An 18,718-nucleotide genomic window follows, 5' to 3' on the forward strand; every position below is an offset into this window, starting at 1 on the left:
AGTAACTGACACCATAGGTGACCCTGTAGTCATCCAGGGATCAAAGCTTCATCATTCCACACCCTCTCATCCTTCCTCTTACCAAACGATAGCTTTCAGTGGATTCTGTGAATTCTTTGAGTGAATTATCAAACTTAATGTGGCCTTAGGAGCCCTCAAATTTGCAATTGGTATCAGAAGTGGTAGTCTTGTGCACTAGTCCCTCTAACTTCACAGACACCAAAGCAACAAACAGAAAATAGCAACTTGGAGGAAAAAGAAAATATGTAGGGAGAAGAAAGTTTTTTTAAAAAAAGAAAAGAAAACAAATTAAAAGCCCCAGAGAGATAAGATATTGCACCACAAAACAAGAAATAGAATATTCTAAAAAAGATGAAATGTCAGGAAAAAGAAAATTTTAAAAGTTTTAAATATATTATCAGAAACTAAAAACTCCATGGAACAGTTGATAACTAAATTTCAGGAAATTTCCCAGAAAGATGAGCAAAAGCTGTAGAAGGGTAATAGAAGAGTTCAATTCCCAAACAACTCTACCAGTGTTAGCTTACAGTGTGCTAAGGAAAATGTTTTATGATAAATTAATATTGGCTTGAGAGTTTTAAGACAACAAAATGAAACCGCAAAATAGAAAAATGAACAAATGGAAGGGGGTGGAGAATCCAAGGATAGAAGGATTGGTTAAATTGTAAAGTACTCTATGACCACTGAAAATTATTACGATCATTAAAAATTGACATGAGGTGGGTGGATATAGCTCAATGGTAGGGCACATGCTTAGAATGCACAAGGTCCTAGATTCAATCCCCCATACCTCCATTTTTTAAAAATTGACATGAAAATGTATGAAATTGTATTTACTTAAAATTTAAGTAATAAAAAAATTCAGGTTACAAGGTACTATGTTTAATATGATTTTATTATTGTATTACTATCTGTGACGGTGCACATTTAGGCATTTTTTAAAGACAAAGGATATACAACAAAGAACCAACAATAGTGTTTATCTTCAAGTAGTAGGAACGTAAGTGGTTTTTAGCTTTTGTTTTCCTGTATTTTCCAAACTTTCTACAATGAATCCTTTAATTTTATAAATAGGAATAAAAAAGCTTTCCTTTAAAAAATACGGTACATGGGAGAGCTTATTCCTTTCCCCTCTTCAGTTGTCATCTCCTGAAGCAGACACTCCACATTCTGGTGAACAACCCCACTGCCTCACAGCTCTTCTAACCACCCTGCTCATATCTCCTAACTTCACATCCTATCAGTTTTCATCTCATCTCCTTCAGCATCTGATTTTTCTCCTTTAATCCCATATGTAAACAAGTTAAAGCCCTTTCAAGGGACCCTGACATGGTTCTTTTGCATTTCACTCAATGCTTCACAAGTAATGGGGATGAAATAAATACTTATTGAAGAAACTAGAGAAGAGGGAGATGAGGTGGGGGGGGGGGGGACTGGAGAGTGCAGAAAAGCTTCCTGGAGGTGATAAGACCTGAGCTGGACCTTCAAGGATGGCTAAAATTGGGGTGGCTCCAAGACAGGGCAAGCAGGCATGCCAGGAAGAGCAGATAACATGGGAGGAGACGCCACCTAAGCTCAGGAGACATGCGATAAACTCACTTGGTTGGAGTGCAAGTTGCGGGTTGGAAAACAGAGCGAATTTGGGGCAATTATGGCTCGATGATGAAGTGTGAGTGTCAAGCCAAGCCTACACTCTGTAGTCCTCATACTTTGGCAGACATTTACACAGCTTGCTGGGCCCCAGTCTCAGAGTTTCTGTCTCAGCAGATCTGGAGTAGGACCTGAGATGTTGCAATTCTAATAAATTCTCAGGTAATGCTGGATGCACATTAAAACCACCTAAAAAGCTCTTCAAAAACTAGAGAGGAGGGTATAGCTCAGTGGTAGAATGCATGCTTAACATTCAGGAGGTCCTGGGTTCAATACCTACTAACTCTATTAAAGTATGTAAAATAAATAAACCTCCCTATCAAAAAAAAAAGCCAAGGCCCTACCCCTCAGAGATTCTAATGTAATTGGTCTGAAGTAGGACCTGAGCACTATTTTTTTGTTTGTTTTTTTTTAAATAACCCAGATGATTAAAATATGTAACCAGGGTTTTTAATCTTTCTAATTATTGATGTAAGCAATCAAGAGGAGCCCTTCACGGTTTCTGGAGGAGGGCATGTGAACATATTATTTATTAGTTACACAAATAATAAGTAATCAGTGTCAAAAAATGATAAGTCACAAAGAAAAATAGAAATTATGTAAAATCCCACTACTAAGAACTACTTTTTGTTTTATTGAACTTTAGTCAGTTTACAATGTTGTGTCAATCTCTGGTGTACAGCACAATGCTTCAGTCATATAGGAACATACATATATTTGTTTTCATATTCTTTTTCACCATAGGTTACCGCAAGATATTGAATATAGTTCCCTGTGCTGTACGGTATAAATTTTTGTTTATCTATTTTATGTATACTAGTTAGTATCTGCAAATCTAGAACTCCCAATTTATCCCTTCCCATGAGAACAAGGACTTTTAATGATTTAGAATAAAACCTCCAGATCTTTCTCATGTAGACGTATGTATTTGTAAAGAAGAGATCATATTTACTAATATTTTATTTAACAATACACTGTAAATGACTTCCACAACAATAAATATAAGTATAAATCATAATTTGTGATGGCTGCATAGTACTTGATCATCAGGGTGTGCTATGGTTTATTTAACCAATCAGTAGAGACCATTTTAAGGTTGTTGAGGATGGGGTCAGAGACAAAGCACAGGACTCTGGCTTTAATCTTGACCTTCCCACTTGCTGGGTGAACTTAGACAAATCAAAATCTATGCATATGTTGAAAAGTCCTCAACCAGGGTCTTACTGGTAAGAAACACAATTTGAATAAAGAAACCATAAGACTTATTGAGTGGTTAAATATGGGAGTTACAGAAAAAATATTTTATTTCATTCATTTATTTATTTTCTACCTATTTCTTTGGGGGAGGTGATTAAGTTTATTGATTTTTTTAATCAATTGTTAATTGTTTTTTTAATGGAGGCACAGGGGATTGAACCTAGAACACTGAGCTCTACCTTCCCCATAACAGAAAAATATATTTTAGATATGTAAATGGATAGTAGACAAAGAAACAATTTTTTCTTTTGAAAAGCCCAAGACAGGAACTAACGTACTTTCAAAAGCACAGAAAATCAGGATAGCACTATATTTTCTTTCCTTCTCTCAGTCAAAAAGATACTTTCTTGAAGCACTAGCTGGTGTCTTCCTAATCTATGAAGCCTGCTGTGATTTTTACCCTGTGATTTCCTGTTACACTTACAGTCTAACACATGGCTTAGCCCTTAATCATAGAGTCTTTTATCCTTCCTCAATTATTTGTCTTGGCTCCCCAACTAGACTGTAAACTCCTTGGGTACAGAGATGGCCCCCTCCATCACCTCTCCTAATACTTACTTTTTTGAGATATAGTGCCTAACATAGTGCAGGATTCACAGTATCTATTAGGAACATTTGTTGATCTTCAATTTTGCAATTCAGTAATCTGGCCAGCAGACCACTCTAGTTACTGATGCATATTTTCTGTCCCCATAGACAAATCTCTAGGAATCCTTAAATTTACAAACATGTCAAAGATAGCCACTTCAATTTAGACAGTCTCTAAATAATCCAGCATTTGAGGTTTTCCCCCCTTCCATTGGCTCTAGAAATCTAAGCTTCCCAAAGCCCCTTTTTTTCCTCTTTTTCATCAAATGACAGCTGCAATGACTTCCAGAGTTCAAGTCAGTACACAAATCATACTACCATGGAAATCCACAGTTCAGTGTATTTGTTGAGCTCATTACACAATAAAACTTGAGGTCAGAGATTAAAGTCTATTTCCCAGCAGACAAAAATTGGTTTGACAATATGCAACCAACATTTTGTTCAATACAGTACTTACATATAGCAAAGTTTGCTTCTGAGGTAGCCAAAACGTTTTCATTTTTATTAATATTTGGCTATAAAGCAAAAAAATCACAATTCTATTTTTTGCCTAAAAATAATACAGAGAAGGGGGAAAGGGTATAGTTCAAGTGGAAGAGTGCATGCTTAGAATACACAAAGTCCTGGGTTCAATCCCCAGTACCTCTTCTAAAAATAAATAAGTAAACTTAATTACCTCCTCCTCACCCACAAAAAAATTTTAATTAAATTAATTTAAAACAATAATACAAAGAAGCAGTGAATTTTTTTCTTTTTTGTTTTTATTGAGATATAGTCAGTTTACAATATTGTGTCAATTTCTGGTGTACAGCACAATGCTTCAGTCATACATGAATATACGTATATTCATTTTCATATTCTTTTTCACCATAAGCTACTATAAGATATTGAAAATATTTCCCTGTGCTATACAGTATAAACTTGTGTATTTTATATATACCAGTCAGTATCTGCAAATCTCTTATAGTTTATATTAACTAACTTAGAACTCCTAAATATGAAATCTAGCAACTTGCCCAGTGTCTACTATTCTCAATAACAGCAATTTTTTTCAATATAATTCTTTACAGAAACAAACAAACAAAAAAACCCAGTTGCAATCCCTTTCTTTCTTTCTTCCTTTCTTTCCTTCCTTACTTCCTTTCTTGCCCTTTCTTTCTTTCTCTTTCTTCCCTCTCCCTTCCTTCCTTTTTTCCTTCCTTCTTTCTCTTCCTTTTAAAAAACATTTGATGCCCACTATATGCCCCTTCTGTACCAGGAGCTACACAAATACTAGTGAACATAATACAGTCATAGCTCTAGTCATAGAGACAGATATAAATCAGAGATGTAAACTGGCAGCTTTCAGATCTGTCATGTCCTACAAGTGAATTTTGTTTGGCCCTCACTATGTCTTTTTTAAATTGAATTACTTCCCTACATTTTAAGACCAGGACATTTCCAGTAAAAAAAGTCATTCTGGGTTATATGAAAAATGGAAAATCCAGTACATTGAGCACGTTGCTCCCTCAAAAGAACAACTAACAGATCCAAGTGAGAACTGCCCTGGTTCTTCCCAGTCCTCACGCAACCTCCCTCACTCAGCACTGAGTTTGCAACTACTATGTTAAACTGTCACAGAAATAATAAACGTACAGTTACCAATAGCAGTGAATGTTATAAAGGGAAAAATAGACGCTTTATGGGAGAATGTAAGAGGGGAACTAGTTTAGACTGAGAATCAAGGATGATGTCTTTAAGAATATCACATTCTTAACTTTGCTCAATATTGACACTCTCCTCTTACGATGTATTTATCCCAATAATAAGTACCATTTATTGAGACTCTACTGATGCCAAGTACTTTATTTAATTCTCACAGAAACAATTCTGCATAATCCCCGTTTTGCTAATGAAACACCTATGAAATACGTGAGGTTCAAGAAGGTCAAACAATTAACCCAAATATATAGAACCAGAAGTGGAAAACCTGAAGTCAGAACCAAATCCTGATCAATTCCAAATTATGTGTTCATTCTAGTAAAAAGAGCTGTTGCAAATAAGTTCCAGTTCCAATTCCAAGAGTCAGCTCTTCTCTATTCTTCCTAAAACACATGACCAGGAATATTCAATATGGAGAGCCCTTGATTTTTCTTTACAGTGAGATTGAATTTGTTCTCAGGTTATACTTCCATTTAAGTTTGTAGTGGAGCAAAGTCACCATTTGAGACCAGCTGGTTCTGCAGCCGAAGCCCGAATCTCTGGCCAAATCTTGGGACCTGACGGTGCTTTGGATGATCCTAACTTGAGCCAAGTTTATCAGGCCAGGTGGCTGCATATTGTCAGTCCTTGCCTACCATATTGATGAGGATTTCCTGCCCCCACCAAGCAGCTGGGACTTCCATATCCACACCCACAGAACTTAAATTTTGTTTTATCCTTATCACTTAGTGGCCTAGCTTGTGTGATCATCTCACCAAGCTCTTGTTTTGCTCTTTCAGGCTTTCCTCTCAAACCTCCGGGTCACTTTGATGCTGCTGCATGCATTTGTTCTTCTTATTATGAGAAATGTTTTATTGCTAAAATTCCTTATCATGGCACCTGTTCTAAATTCTCCTCCAACTCATCCAGGATCCCAATTAAACAGTATCAGCAAGTAATTTCCCAAGGCATCTCTGTGTTGCTACCACCTCTGGCCTTCAATTCAAACAAAATAGTAAAGTAATGACATATGAAATTTTGAAAGTAAAACCAATAAAAAGGAAGATATATATAGATATAGATACAGATGTAGTCCAAGGATACAAGGCAAAAATCTAGGTATTCTAGCTTTTGATAAAAGTAGAATCTGAGCATTGATGGCATGATGCTTACATTACCTTCATAACACTGTAGTCCTCACCACCAAGACATTTCTGTCTTTTTAGGTGTTGTTTTCCTTATTAATAAATTTGCTTTTCCAGTCAACTTGGCGGACTGAGCCAATGTAAGAAATCCTTCCACTTCAACCTCTTAGGAATTCGGTATCTTAAAAAAATTTTTTTTTAATGTTAAGGCCTAAATGAGCTTGAAATCAGGAAGTGAAACTCTTAGGAATGCAGCAAAATTTAGGATGGTAATTGGGAGCTGAAGTCAAAAAGCTCACAGGGGAATCAGAGTTGAACACAGGCCTTAACAGTTGGAGTTTGTGACATTAACACCTACGTAAGGACAGGAGTGTAGGACTCCAGGTCAAGCCAGGGCTCACACAGGGCTGGCCCTTGTGAAATGGAGCCTAGAAAAACTTGGCCCACCCATCCGAGGAAGCAGCAAGGAAACTTGCTCCCATGAATGCAAAAACAGTCAACTGGAGAGAAATCCGAAACCCAGGACTTTGCCATGTGCAGAACTGAGGCTGGAATTCACACCCTGTGCATGATACAGGGACCTCAAGGCTGAAAAATTAACATATAAACTGGTTTGACACTACGGAACCCACAGGTCCCCAGTCAAGGGGAAAAGTGAAACCATTCTGCAGAAACCCTCCAACAACCTGACAGGCAAGAGACTTTCACAGAGAACAGAGCAACCCCTACCGATACCTTACCTTACAGTAAAAACCAGAAACCACACCAGGAAATCATCCACTGAGAGAAAGTCAGCAGATAGGACAAAGGCGATCATTTATACTCAAGAACTGGTTTCAGTAAAACTGCTTTAAAAAGAATTTAAAAGTGCATTTAAAATGTTTGGAGAGATAGTGAAGGGGAAGAAAAATCTCTTCCTCTGTCTATAATAGGTTCTCCGGCTGGGGCTGCATAAGTTGGACGGACAAAAGACAGATTCACAAGAGCAAACCATACACATTTATTTAATATATAAGTTTTACATGACACGGGAGCCTTCAAAAGGAAATGAAGATCCAAAGAAGTGGATAAACCTTGAAACTTTTTATACTAAGTTTGATGAAAAGTGGAAACCTCTAGAAAAATTGATAGCACAAAAGGATGGGAGTTAATGGTACAAAACTGTGGAAATGGCAAATTCCTCTTAGAGTCGCTGGGTCTTCAGAGACAAGGACGCTCCTTTCCTCTAGGTACAAGAAGTCTCTCCCCTGAGGGTCTCACGGGGTGTTTCAGGGGAGATGGACAAGGTCAGAGAAGTCTTCCTGCATCTTCTGTTTCTCAGATTTCTTCAGCTTAAAATATTCCATATGCCAAGATGACCATGTTTGAGGGATAGCATGCCCTGAACCTTCTCACAGGGAATCAGTACAAAATGAGGAAATGGGACTATTTGACCTTTTTGGTTTCCTCTTTAAGCACCAATATTGTAGTCCCTCAACCTCACCTTCCATCTGCAGATTCCACATCAGCGGATTCAATCAACCCCAGATCAATATAGAACAAAATCAAAGGAAGGTTGAATCTGGGTTGTGGAATCCAGGGATTTAGAGGGCCAACAGTACTAGGCCATTGTGTATAGGGAACTTTCAAATTCACAGATTTGGGTATCTGAGAGGGCCCTGGAACCTATCCCCTCGGGGGTATGGAGAGCCAACTCTGTTAGATTCTGTGTACAGTGGCACCAGTCTTAATCAACAGTCTCAGGCAATTAATAAATATAACTTTATTTTCTGCACCTTAGTTTTTATTTTGAGTCCTCAATTCCATTAATTTGACAAGCAACATTGACTTTTCAGAATTTCCCATTCCCTTCCCTGTCATGTCAAGATGGCAGGAAACTTTCTGCCAAAGCAGAGAAGCAAGTCATTCCTCAGATCACTTGATATAGACTTTATAACATGCCATTTGCTCAATAAATACTTGTTGATCCACTGATTTAGGAAAAACACATAATTACTTATAAAAAAAGATGTTCAGCCCTTCTCCCCGGCGGTTAGTGCTGAGAGTGCGGAGTGTATGCTCTGGGCTCGGAACACACATTTATTATTTTAAAAAATCCAAAAACAAATCTTAAAAAATCTTTTAAAAAACAAAAAAAAATTACAAAAAAATTTACAAAAAATCCGCATCTCCCCCGCTGGAGACTTTTATTTTTTTCCTTCCTCTTTTATAAAATAACCCGGTGAAGCTGCCAAGACCGACCCACCCGCAGCAGCTCCCAGAAGGAACCAAGAGACCGAGGCCTTCCCGCTGCCCAGACCCGACATCGCAACCCCCGCTCCCCAGCCGGCAGCCGACACCAGCGGCAGCGCATCGCCCCCGTTCTGCGGCCGTTGGGTAGTTTTCGATTCCGGGTGATTTTTGTCCCTCTGCGCTTGCCCCCGCTCCCCTGCCTCCGCCCCGGCCCCAGCACTCGCTCTCCTCCTCTCACGGAAAGGTCGCGGCCTGCGGCCCTGCGGGCAGCCGTGCAGACATGAACCCCAGCGCCCACAGCTACCCCATGGCCTCGCTCTACGTGGGGGACCTACACCCCGACGTGACCGAGGCGATGCTCTACGAGAAGTTCAGCCCAGCCGGGCCCATCCTCTCCATCCGGGTCTGCAGGGACATGATCACCCGCCGCTCCTTGGGCTACGCCTATGTGAACTTCCAGCAGCCGGTGGACGCGGAGCGTGCTTTGGACACCATGAATTTTCATGTTATAAAGGGCAAGCCAGTACGCATCATGTGGTCTCAGCGTGATCCATCACTTCGCAAAAGTGGAGTGGGCAACATATTCATTAAAAATTTGGACAAATCTATTGATAACAAAGCACTGTATGATACATTTTCTGCTTTAGGTAACATCCTTTCATGTAAGGTGGCTTGTGATGAAAATGGTTCCAAGGGTTATGGATTTGTGCATTTTGAGACACAAGAAGCAGCTGAAAAAGCTATTGAAAAAATGAATGGGATGCTTCTGAATGATCGCAAAGTGTTTGTTGGACGATTTAAGTCTCGTAAAGAACGAGAAGCAGAACTTGGAGCTAGGGCAAAAGAGTTCACCAATGTTTACATCAAGAATTTTGGAGAAGACATGGATGATGAGCACCTTAAGGATCTCTTTGGCAAGTTTGGACCTGCCTTGAGTGTGAAAGTAATGACTGATGAGAGTGGAAAATCCAAAGGTTTTGGATTTGTAAGTTTTGAAAGGCATGAAGATGCACAGAAAGCTGTGGATGAGATGAATGGAAAGGAGCTCAATGGGAAACAAATTTACGTTGGTCAAGCCCAGAAAAAAGTAGAACGGCAGATGGAACTTAAGCGCAAATTTGAACAGATGAAGCAAGATAGGATCACCAGATACCAGGGTGTTAACCTTTATGTGAAAAATCTTGATGATGGTATTGATGATGAACGTCTCCGGAAAGAGTTTTCTCTGTTTGGTACAATCACTAGTGCAAAGGTTATTATGGAGGGCGGTCGCAGCAAAGGTTTTGGTTTTGTATGTTTCTCCTCCCCAGAAGAAGCCACTAAAGCAGTTACAGAAATGAATGGTAGAATTGTGGCCACCAACCCATTGTATGTAGCTTTAGCTAATGTAAAATAAGTTTAAAAAGGAAAGGGAACTTTGAACCTTAGGTACCGAGCAAATGCCAGATCTAGCAAACATAATGCTAGTCCTAGATTACATATTGGTTTAAAAACAACAACAACAAAAAAAAAACTACAAAAAAAATAGTAAAATATAAAAACAAATTAATGTTTTATAGATCCTGGAAAAAAGAATTTTCAGCAAAGTACAAAAATTTAAAGCATTCCTTTCTTTAATTTTGTAATTCTTTACTGTGGAATAGCTCCTAATGTCACTTCTGTTTTAAATAACAGAATTGATAACTGAGCAAGGAAGCATAATTTGGATTATAAAATTCTTGCTTAAATAAAAATTCCTTAAACAGTGAAAAAAAAAGAAAGATGTTCATATGTAGCCCACCACATTTTTTTTAAATGATTATAGAGTAACAAAGACATTACAGTAACGTTTTGAAACACAAAAGAAAGAAAATCAGAATCAAGACGGGGGAATAAAGAGGAAAAGTGTTTTTAAAAATTAGAAGGGGAGGGAGGGTAATAGCTCAGTGGTAGAGCACATGCTTTGCATGCACCAGGTCCTGGGTTCAATCCCCACTACCTCCATTTAAAAAAGAAAAAAAATTTTTTTGAAGCAAGTGAACTCATTAAAAAAAATTGAGAACAGCCTTTTGTTCTGAGCACCCAAATAGCCAAGGCAAGGAGGAAAATTGGGAATCTGTAGTTCACATTAACAGAAAAGAAAAAAATGCACTATTTCTTGATGGAAAGAATGCTTTACTTCGCTTATCAATTAAGCTGAGTCTCTTGGGGACAAAAATATTTAAGTGATGAGAGACCAGCAGCTTAATGGTGAACAGAATGAGATTAAAGAGTTACTGAAGTTAAAACAGTGTGATAAAATTCTTCAAGATTCATGAAAAGTAGAAAGAAAATATAATGTGTTGTTTGGGGTTTTTTTAAAGCAATTTTGAGAAGCATAGGAAAAAATTAGTATGTGGTAGTTTAGTCATTTTATTCCAACTTACAGCTATTACAGAAATTGTAGGCTTTAAGAATAAATATATATTTAAGGATGAATAACACTGCCATTTAGTAAATTATTACTGCTATTAATCCAAGTCAACTGAAATTGTTCCTTCAAAGTCTGAGCTAACCTAAGTCATATCAGAAGTGGTATAAAAGCATTAACAAAGTCAAAAGGTAAATTTTGTCAGCAGGTAAAAGCGAATCAAACAAGCAACTTTCAAGGCTCAGAAAGGAGTTTCTGACCTGGCATAAACCTAGCTGAAGAAGCAAATTGTGTAGGGAACTAATGGCTGAACCAGAACGAGTGCCATCAAGCCCTGCCAGGCTAACTCCTAAGGAAGACGTAGGTGCCTTTTGAAAAAAGAGAGAAATCAGGAATTGTTAAAAACTGCTCCCCCATGATACCTTGTAAGAAAAAGGAAATGCCTATTTACTGAATAAAATACATCCAAGAACACCTGTCATTTCAATGACAAGAAAAACAATGATAACAATAACTAAATTCACGTATGTGCATGAATTTCAGAGAAACACAGTTAATCAGCCTTGATCTTGTTCTAACGTTATCCTATGCAGCAGATTAAAACACTAAGCTCTTCCAGACCCACATTAGCGGCTCATGGCCACAGGATGACTCAAGTTCATTGTTACTGTGATGAATAAATAGCACCCTTATGACCCGAAAGAGTTACCCTTATTCCCCTCCCCCCAATTTATTGGGAGCTCTCTGAGATACTATTTGGTCCTGGAAAGAAAAAGACCCATTTGTTCCCAAAATTTCTTTTTTACTCATAAAGCCCACCAAAGACCCCTTCTTTCTCTGTCCAACCCCCACTCTGCCTTCCCTAAAAATCATACTTTGTAAACCAAATTTTCAAACTGTAAGACTGGTTTTTCTCATGAGGCAAAGGAAAAAAAAAACCTCTGTGATTAATGCTTTAGCTAAAAGCATAGAATGTAAAATGGGAAGATTATTTATGGTTCTTCTCTTTAGGAGCTAATAGAGTCAGACGTTAGCCTAAAAGGTTAGAAATCCTACGGTGGGATTTTTTTTTTTCCCCAACAGATAAAATGGCTTCTGGAAACAGCATAAATACAGTCTGCAGTAAGCCATAAACACTAATAATTTTGCTATAAGTGCTCAGTCAAAGGGAGATGAACATGTTAAATGTTATTAAAAAGTGGACAGCATATTATCTTGAAAGCCACAGTGAAATACTAACCTAAGTGACAAGTATTGCTTTCAGTGCCATGTTTTAAAGATGGACGATGGTTGGAGGGATTTACCAGGCCACTCTTCCATACAGTCAGATCACATTCAGTAGCTCAAAATGTAATATGGATTGAATTTGCAATTTCCAGCTATATTTTCCCCAAGGCTGTTAAATTTCTTTTTTTTCTAAACTGCTCATTCTTCTTCAGTTAACTCTGTTCAAAGGACGTGCTTTGCTAATTATCCAAAGTAAGGAAGTGAGCGTGAAACTTGATTTCACTACCTTCAACATTGCTAAAATTTAATTTGGCGAAGAGTTTTATTTGTTTTTATAGAGTATTTCCAGTGGAAAGCTTTTTGCAGTTTTGTTTCCTCTATAAAAGTCAGGAACACCAAAAGTTTCCTCTTCTTTGGTCATGTTCTTTTATTTTAAAAAATTGGATTTAATGAATTACTGGAAACAAATAAGGAAATAGCAATTTAGAAAGTGAAGGCCTGAGGTGAAATGCTAAGACAAACATATTGCCTCTTTACAATAAAAGTGATTTCCACAAAACAGATGTGATGGTTGTCAGTAAGCCAGCAATTGCTTACTGGTCTAATTTGAGGGTATTTAAAACATGCATATGCACAGATACAGCACTGTTACCAAATGATTCCATGGGTGATTTTGGTCAAAGTAGCCGATGAATCGCAGCACCCTGGAGGGACAGACAGCTCCAGAGGAGTCCTACCTCCATGTGGGTGGAAACGGTCTAGACATGGGCAGAGGAGTTCTCCAGACCAAGCTGCTTAAGTGTGTTCAGAGTGTTGTGCAAACATATGTACCGACATGAAAGCGGTTCAGGAATCCGCAGTGTTCTATTTCTTAACAGAAAAAAAATCTGAAGCAAATAAAGCATAGATTGATAGATTATGGGCCTAGACCAGTTGGCTTCTAACAGGAAGCAGACATCACACTCATGCTGGATAATTAAATGTTGACATGTGAAGGGACTATTTATAAATGTGTTGTACTTGGTGCTGCTGTTATAAAATACCACAGGCAGGGTGGCTTAAACAGCAGGATTTTATTGTCATACAGTTTTGGAGGCTGGAAGTCCAAAATCAAGGTGTCAGCAAGGTTGATTTCTTCTGAGGACTGTGAGGGGAGGATCTGTTCCAGGCCTCTCTCCTTGGCTTGTCTATGGCCCTCTTGTCCCTGTGCCTTCCCATCTTCCCTCTGTGTCTCTGTCTCTGGGTGCACATTTCTCCTTTCTAGAAGGACACCGGTCATCTTGGATCAGGGCCCAGCCTTGATGACCTCACTTTAATTTGATTCTCGCTATAAAGATCCTACCTCCAAATAAGATCACTTTCTGAGGTACTGGGGGTTAGGACTGCAACGTACGAATTTGGAAGGGACACCACTGAACCCATAACAGCTGTAGACAGCATTTGAGGAAACTGATAAGGGCAGCAGATCACAGCAGAGAGCTGTTTCAACCATAGGCATGAAAGGATATGAGAACCCAGAGAGAGAGGAACTAGGTGGAGACAACCATCCTATATGAACCAGGGCTTTCAGTAAAAGGATTCAGCCAACAGACAGCAACAAGCCAGGCTGGAGCTGGAGGGTAGAAGGAATAAATGCCGTGACCTCACTGACCTCCCACCCTTCAATCTGATCCCCTCCTGCAGGTTCCTCCCATGGACTAAACCAGTTGGGAGCCAGAGTGAGGCAGTGGACCAGTGCAGACTAGCCATCCTCCTAGGGCCCCCTGCAGGGTGCAGAGAGGTAAAGAATGAACCTGCAGGGGTAAGCAGAAGATATTCAGTAGATTGTCTATTCAAATTCATAAAACCAGCTAGTGGATATGAAAGAGTTCCTTATGTTTTTTCTCTATATTTGAAATAATTCACAGTAAAATTTTTAAAGGAAACTTACAGTATATTGTTATCAGGGGAAAAAATACATACAGTGTAATCATACCCATATTCTGAAGGATATACTCAAAAATACATTATCGACTGTTTGGGGGTTAAGGAGAGTTTTTATTTTTATTTTCTTTTATTACTTTGGTATTACAATGTTTTTTAGAGGGATGGAGATTACCAGGAAAATAACACTGCTGGCAACTCTAAGGGATGTAGAACGAAGGAGCAGCATCTCTTTGAGTAAATGGGGGAAGACTTCTGGAAAGAGGCTTAGGGTATAGGAGGCTTTGCTTATGATGGAAGAGATTCCAGAGATCAGAGTACAACAGCTGGAAGATGAATGGGGGAAAGAGAATGTATAATAACATGGAACTCAAGCCAGAAGAGAGGATGATACAAAGAGCTTGGATTTTGGGTGGTATCCAAACATTCAGGGGGTTATATATGAGGCAATGAAGAATTAAATACCTTCCATGTACTAAATGGAACACTGATGAAAGTTATTTTTAAACCCCAGGTGTCAGAAGCCTGACCACACTAGCAATCAATAGTCTTTGCTTAAGGCTTTATCTGGAATGTGTGTGAAAATCTTTTATGGAGCCTTCCAAAAAAAAACCCTTTCCCATGGAGTGCCAGAACACTCAGGCCGCCTTTGATGGGGAATGAACATAGCTGAGATCAGTTCTTGGAGGCACCACTGTAAGGTTTTCTATATGAATTCTGCAGTGTCCTAGTAGGATCTCTGTTTTTATATTGCTGAACAGATGTAAAGTTTTAACTTCAATATAAAGGTTACAGCATAAATTCCATATGCCTTTGTAAGTTCTGTGACATGGTAAATAAAGTAAAAAACCAGCATCTACACATATGCTATAAAAGTCTCATATCAATTTTCATCAGCAGACTAAGAGTAACGTACCAAGCATGTGCAAACATGTAATATTAGAGCTTTCCAACTCAAAAAATACTCAGCTTTTTCTCAAACTAACAATGATTGTATTCCTCAGAGGGCCATGAATATGTAAAGTTTGAAGTTTTTATGTCCAACTGTTCTTAAAGTTATTTGAGGGCAGAAAAAGGTCACCAGGATTTTTTAAAATCATTTTATACAAAAACAGCTGGACTGGTTTACTCTAACATCCCCCAGCTATGAAATGGGAAGAAACCTGCCTTGCTTAAACCTGAACAGCATGACAATAGTTCAGAAAGAGAGCAGGAACATTTTTCCATTGGAATGCCTTCTCAGATTTGATCATTGATGGTTATCTTTTAAAGTTGTTTTCACTCTGAAGAATGTGACTTCTCATGATAAGTAAAAGTGATTTAAGAAAATAATTTTTTTCTGAAATTTAGGGTATACCAGGTAAGAGAGAAAACAGAAACTCAAAACATCATGTTTTAATTATTGCATTTACTTTTCCGACCAGCCTATATGTATCTACAGAAACTAGGAGTAAAATGTAAAGAAAGAAGCTGAAAGACTATTTTCAAAACCCAATCAAAGTTCAAACTGTTCTCACACATTTTAAGATTAATCTTTCATTCCTCATCAAAACATTTATCTTGGCTTTGGGTAGCAATCTCCTTTTAAAGTGCTCAAGTCTATATAAACGTTTAGCTGTGTGTTGTCGTTGCATTCTCATAAACAAAATGGTCTGAAACATCGTATACTTGTTCATTCCAAGTAATGGACTTCTCAGACAATATACAGATTTTCACTGGCTGTAGAGAAATCTGTATATTGATATAGATAGGTATTCAATGTATTATTTAATGATGGTGGAGGGAGAGAATTGGAATGATGTCCTTGAAATTATTTGCCAGTAGGGGGAGGGTATATAGCTCAAGTGGTAGAGTGCATGGTTAGCATGCATGAGGTCCAAGGTTCAATCCCCAGTACCTCCTATAAAAATAAATAAACCTAATTATGCAACCCCCTGCCAAAATACTTAAATGATACAATAATAAATAAATAAAAATTTTTTTTAAAAAGAAATTATTTGCCAGTAAAATTTAAGGGGGAACACTTAAAAATGGCTAAAATGATCAATTTTATGTTATGTATATTTTACCACAGTAAAAATGTTCAACAAAAACACCGTGGTATACAACTTAAATATATATAGAGAGAGAGAGAGAGAGAGACATACACACATATCTATGTGTATGTGTGTGTTTTATTTGTCAACCATACTTTAATAAAGCTGGGGGGTGAAATTCAAAGGGGAAATACCAGGAAAATATGAGACAGACGTTCACATACATTAAAGGAGTTCTGGTACTGCCTTGAATAACTAATGCGGCTGCATCCAGCTCTTTGATTATGGTGTGGCAGATCTGTATATCTCACACTCAGCAAAACAGCAAACCTGAAATGGCCAGTGACTATAAGAAAAGAAAGCAGGCCACCCATCAGATTTCATAGTAATGAAGTGTGTAATTCATAGTAATATAGCCGCTGAAAGAGGAAAAGGAATACTTGCTAATTTTTAATTTCAAGAGTTGAGACATATCTATTACCCTAGGATAACAAATTTTAAGAAAGGAAGGGACCATTTTTACAAATAAAGAATACTGATCCCAGGTGAGAATAAAGGATTTTCCCTGAATCACATATGTTACTCTAAGCCGGGGGGTCTCAGTCACTGAGTCAGTAAATGTGTATTTAGTGCCTAATATGTGCCAGGCGTTGTGCATTGTTGGGACTATGAGGATGACTAGCGCCTGTGGCCCCAGGTCTCATGGGAGTGCATGTCAAGCAGGGTAACAGACCTAGTTGGATGACCATTGAGCTGTGTGATGAGTGCAGTAATACAAGTGTGCACTCACATCCCTGGCCATGCAGAGAGTGATGAGCTCTGTCTCCAGGAATCTTTATGAGAAGAGAAGAAGAGAATTCATAGAGGTTACCATTCAACCAGATTTCCATTCACTGGGTGAACCAGGAAGGAAAAGGAGGCATCAAACAGCAAAAGTTCAGTGTCGCTGTTGCACTCAGGATGAGGGCATCTGGGATGGGTGGGAGGAAATGATAGAAAAAAAATGCAGCTCGGAGGGAAGGCAGGATTCCAGATGTCTAATGACTTTGTCCTAAATCATGTAGGTTTTATTCTGGAAGCCAGAAAAGCAAGACATTGAAGCCAGGGATAGGAGTTGTATTTTAGAAAGATAACTCTCACTCACAGTGGGCTGGAGGATGGATTATAAAGGAATAAACTGGAGCCCAGGAGGCCCATCACAAAGCTCTGGCAGTGGTCAAGTCACTAATTTTATTTTCCTTTCCAGCTAGGTCCTTGAGATTATGATTTTTTTACCCTTCTATGTAAAGCTGAGATATCAAACTGAGGCAACTTATTGTGGCTGTTCAATCTTGATCAGTCATTGGCTTCTCTTAAGGCTTATACACCAGTCCATCCTCATACAGGATAGAATATTTCTTTTTTTCCCTCAAATACATCAAAATTCACTCCTGTCTTCATCTTGGACTTTCCTAGCATGTATAGAAAGGTAGATATAGGGGAACAAAGAGTACATGGGTTTGCATCTGAATGTATAGATCTCCAAGGCATCTGTGAAGCGTGAAGCCATAGAAAGAATCAAATCACCCAGGGAAATACACAACCAAGAAGGGAAGAAGCTTAAAGAGTGGACAGAGTACATGAAACTAGCAAAAGAAATTAATGAAGAGCATTCCAAGATATCCGACGCCCACCTGGTATGATTCATAAGAGTAGCCATAGGTGTGAAAGTTTCCAAAGATATACCTAACAGACAGGTTACCTATATGTAACCCAAAATTCAACTGCCTGGCTACCCCTAAATCCTTCAGTCATGCAGAGTCAGTCTGTACTTCAAGATTAAAATTAGCTTGTAGACGTGTACATTGGCTGGTACAGCCTGTCTAGAGGGTAACTTGACAGTAGTGACTGAAATTTTAACCACACCTATATTTGTCCTAGCAATTCAACTCTTAGGGATTTATCCTATAAACATATTAGCACAAAAATAGGTTTTTTTAATTTTAAAATATTGTAAGTTAACTATATCAATAAAAAATAAACTGATAATTTTTAATTAAAAAACAGCACATTTGCAAAATTATACAAGTACAAGGATATTTATTATAGCTTTATTTATAAGTAAAATATTAGAAAATATAAGTTTCCTTTAAAAAAGAATTAAATAGGCTGAAGCCAGCAGTGGACGAGATGTTCCCAGAGGGCACCGGGCCCTATGTGGACCTGGACGAGGCAGGAGGCAGCACCAGGTTCCTGATGGACTTGACAGCCAATGAAAAGGCAGTTCATGCAGACTTTTGTAATGAGTTTGATGATGATGACATCGAGTGACATGTGTCCAGCTGTGCATCTGGTCAAGCTCTTGTCACCTGGTGGTGTTGTGGATCTCCTCAAAGGACAGTTTCAGATGGTTCCAGAGAACTTGTGGAAATCACCTGAAATTAGGAGATGGCTGATCAAGAAAGAGAAGGGTGATTTTAACATCTGGATGGGGCCTGTTGCTCTCTGAATGTGACCGGCCTCTGTCCTTAATTTCAATTTAAAAAAGTGATGTCATCAAAAAAAAGGATTAAATAAATGATGGTACTTCT

General features: G+C 38.3%; 2 protein-coding genes across 2 annotated transcripts; both read left to right on the plus strand.

Moving 5' to 3' along the window:
- Positions 1 to 8,811: 8,811 nt before the first annotated feature.
- LOC105084934 (polyadenylate-binding protein 1-like) lies at positions 8,812 to 9,984 on the plus strand. The gene has a single exon (XM_064479372.1). The coding sequence runs from the start codon at positions 8,854 to 8,856 to the stop codon at positions 9,967 to 9,969; it is 1,116 nt and encodes a 371-aa protein (XP_064335442.1). The 5' UTR covers positions 8,812 to 8,853; the 3' UTR covers positions 9,970 to 9,984.
- A 2,894-nt stretch (positions 9,985 to 12,878) lies between these two features.
- Positions 12,879 to 18,458, plus strand: LOC116150464 (COP9 signalosome complex subunit 9-like). Its single transcript, XM_064479240.1, has 2 exons — positions 12,879 to 12,988; positions 18,296 to 18,458. Exons 1-2 carry the CDS (start codon positions 12,879 to 12,881, stop codon positions 18,456 to 18,458), a joined length of 273 nt encoding a protein of 90 aa, XP_064335310.1.
- Positions 18,459 to 18,718: the final 260 nt, after the last annotated feature.

The sequence above is a fragment of the Camelus dromedarius genome, chromosome 26, assembly GCF_036321535.1.
Source record: "Camelus dromedarius isolate mCamDro1 chromosome 26, mCamDro1.pat, whole genome shotgun sequence".
NCBI lineage: Eukaryota > Metazoa > Chordata > Mammalia > Artiodactyla > Camelidae > Camelus > Camelus dromedarius.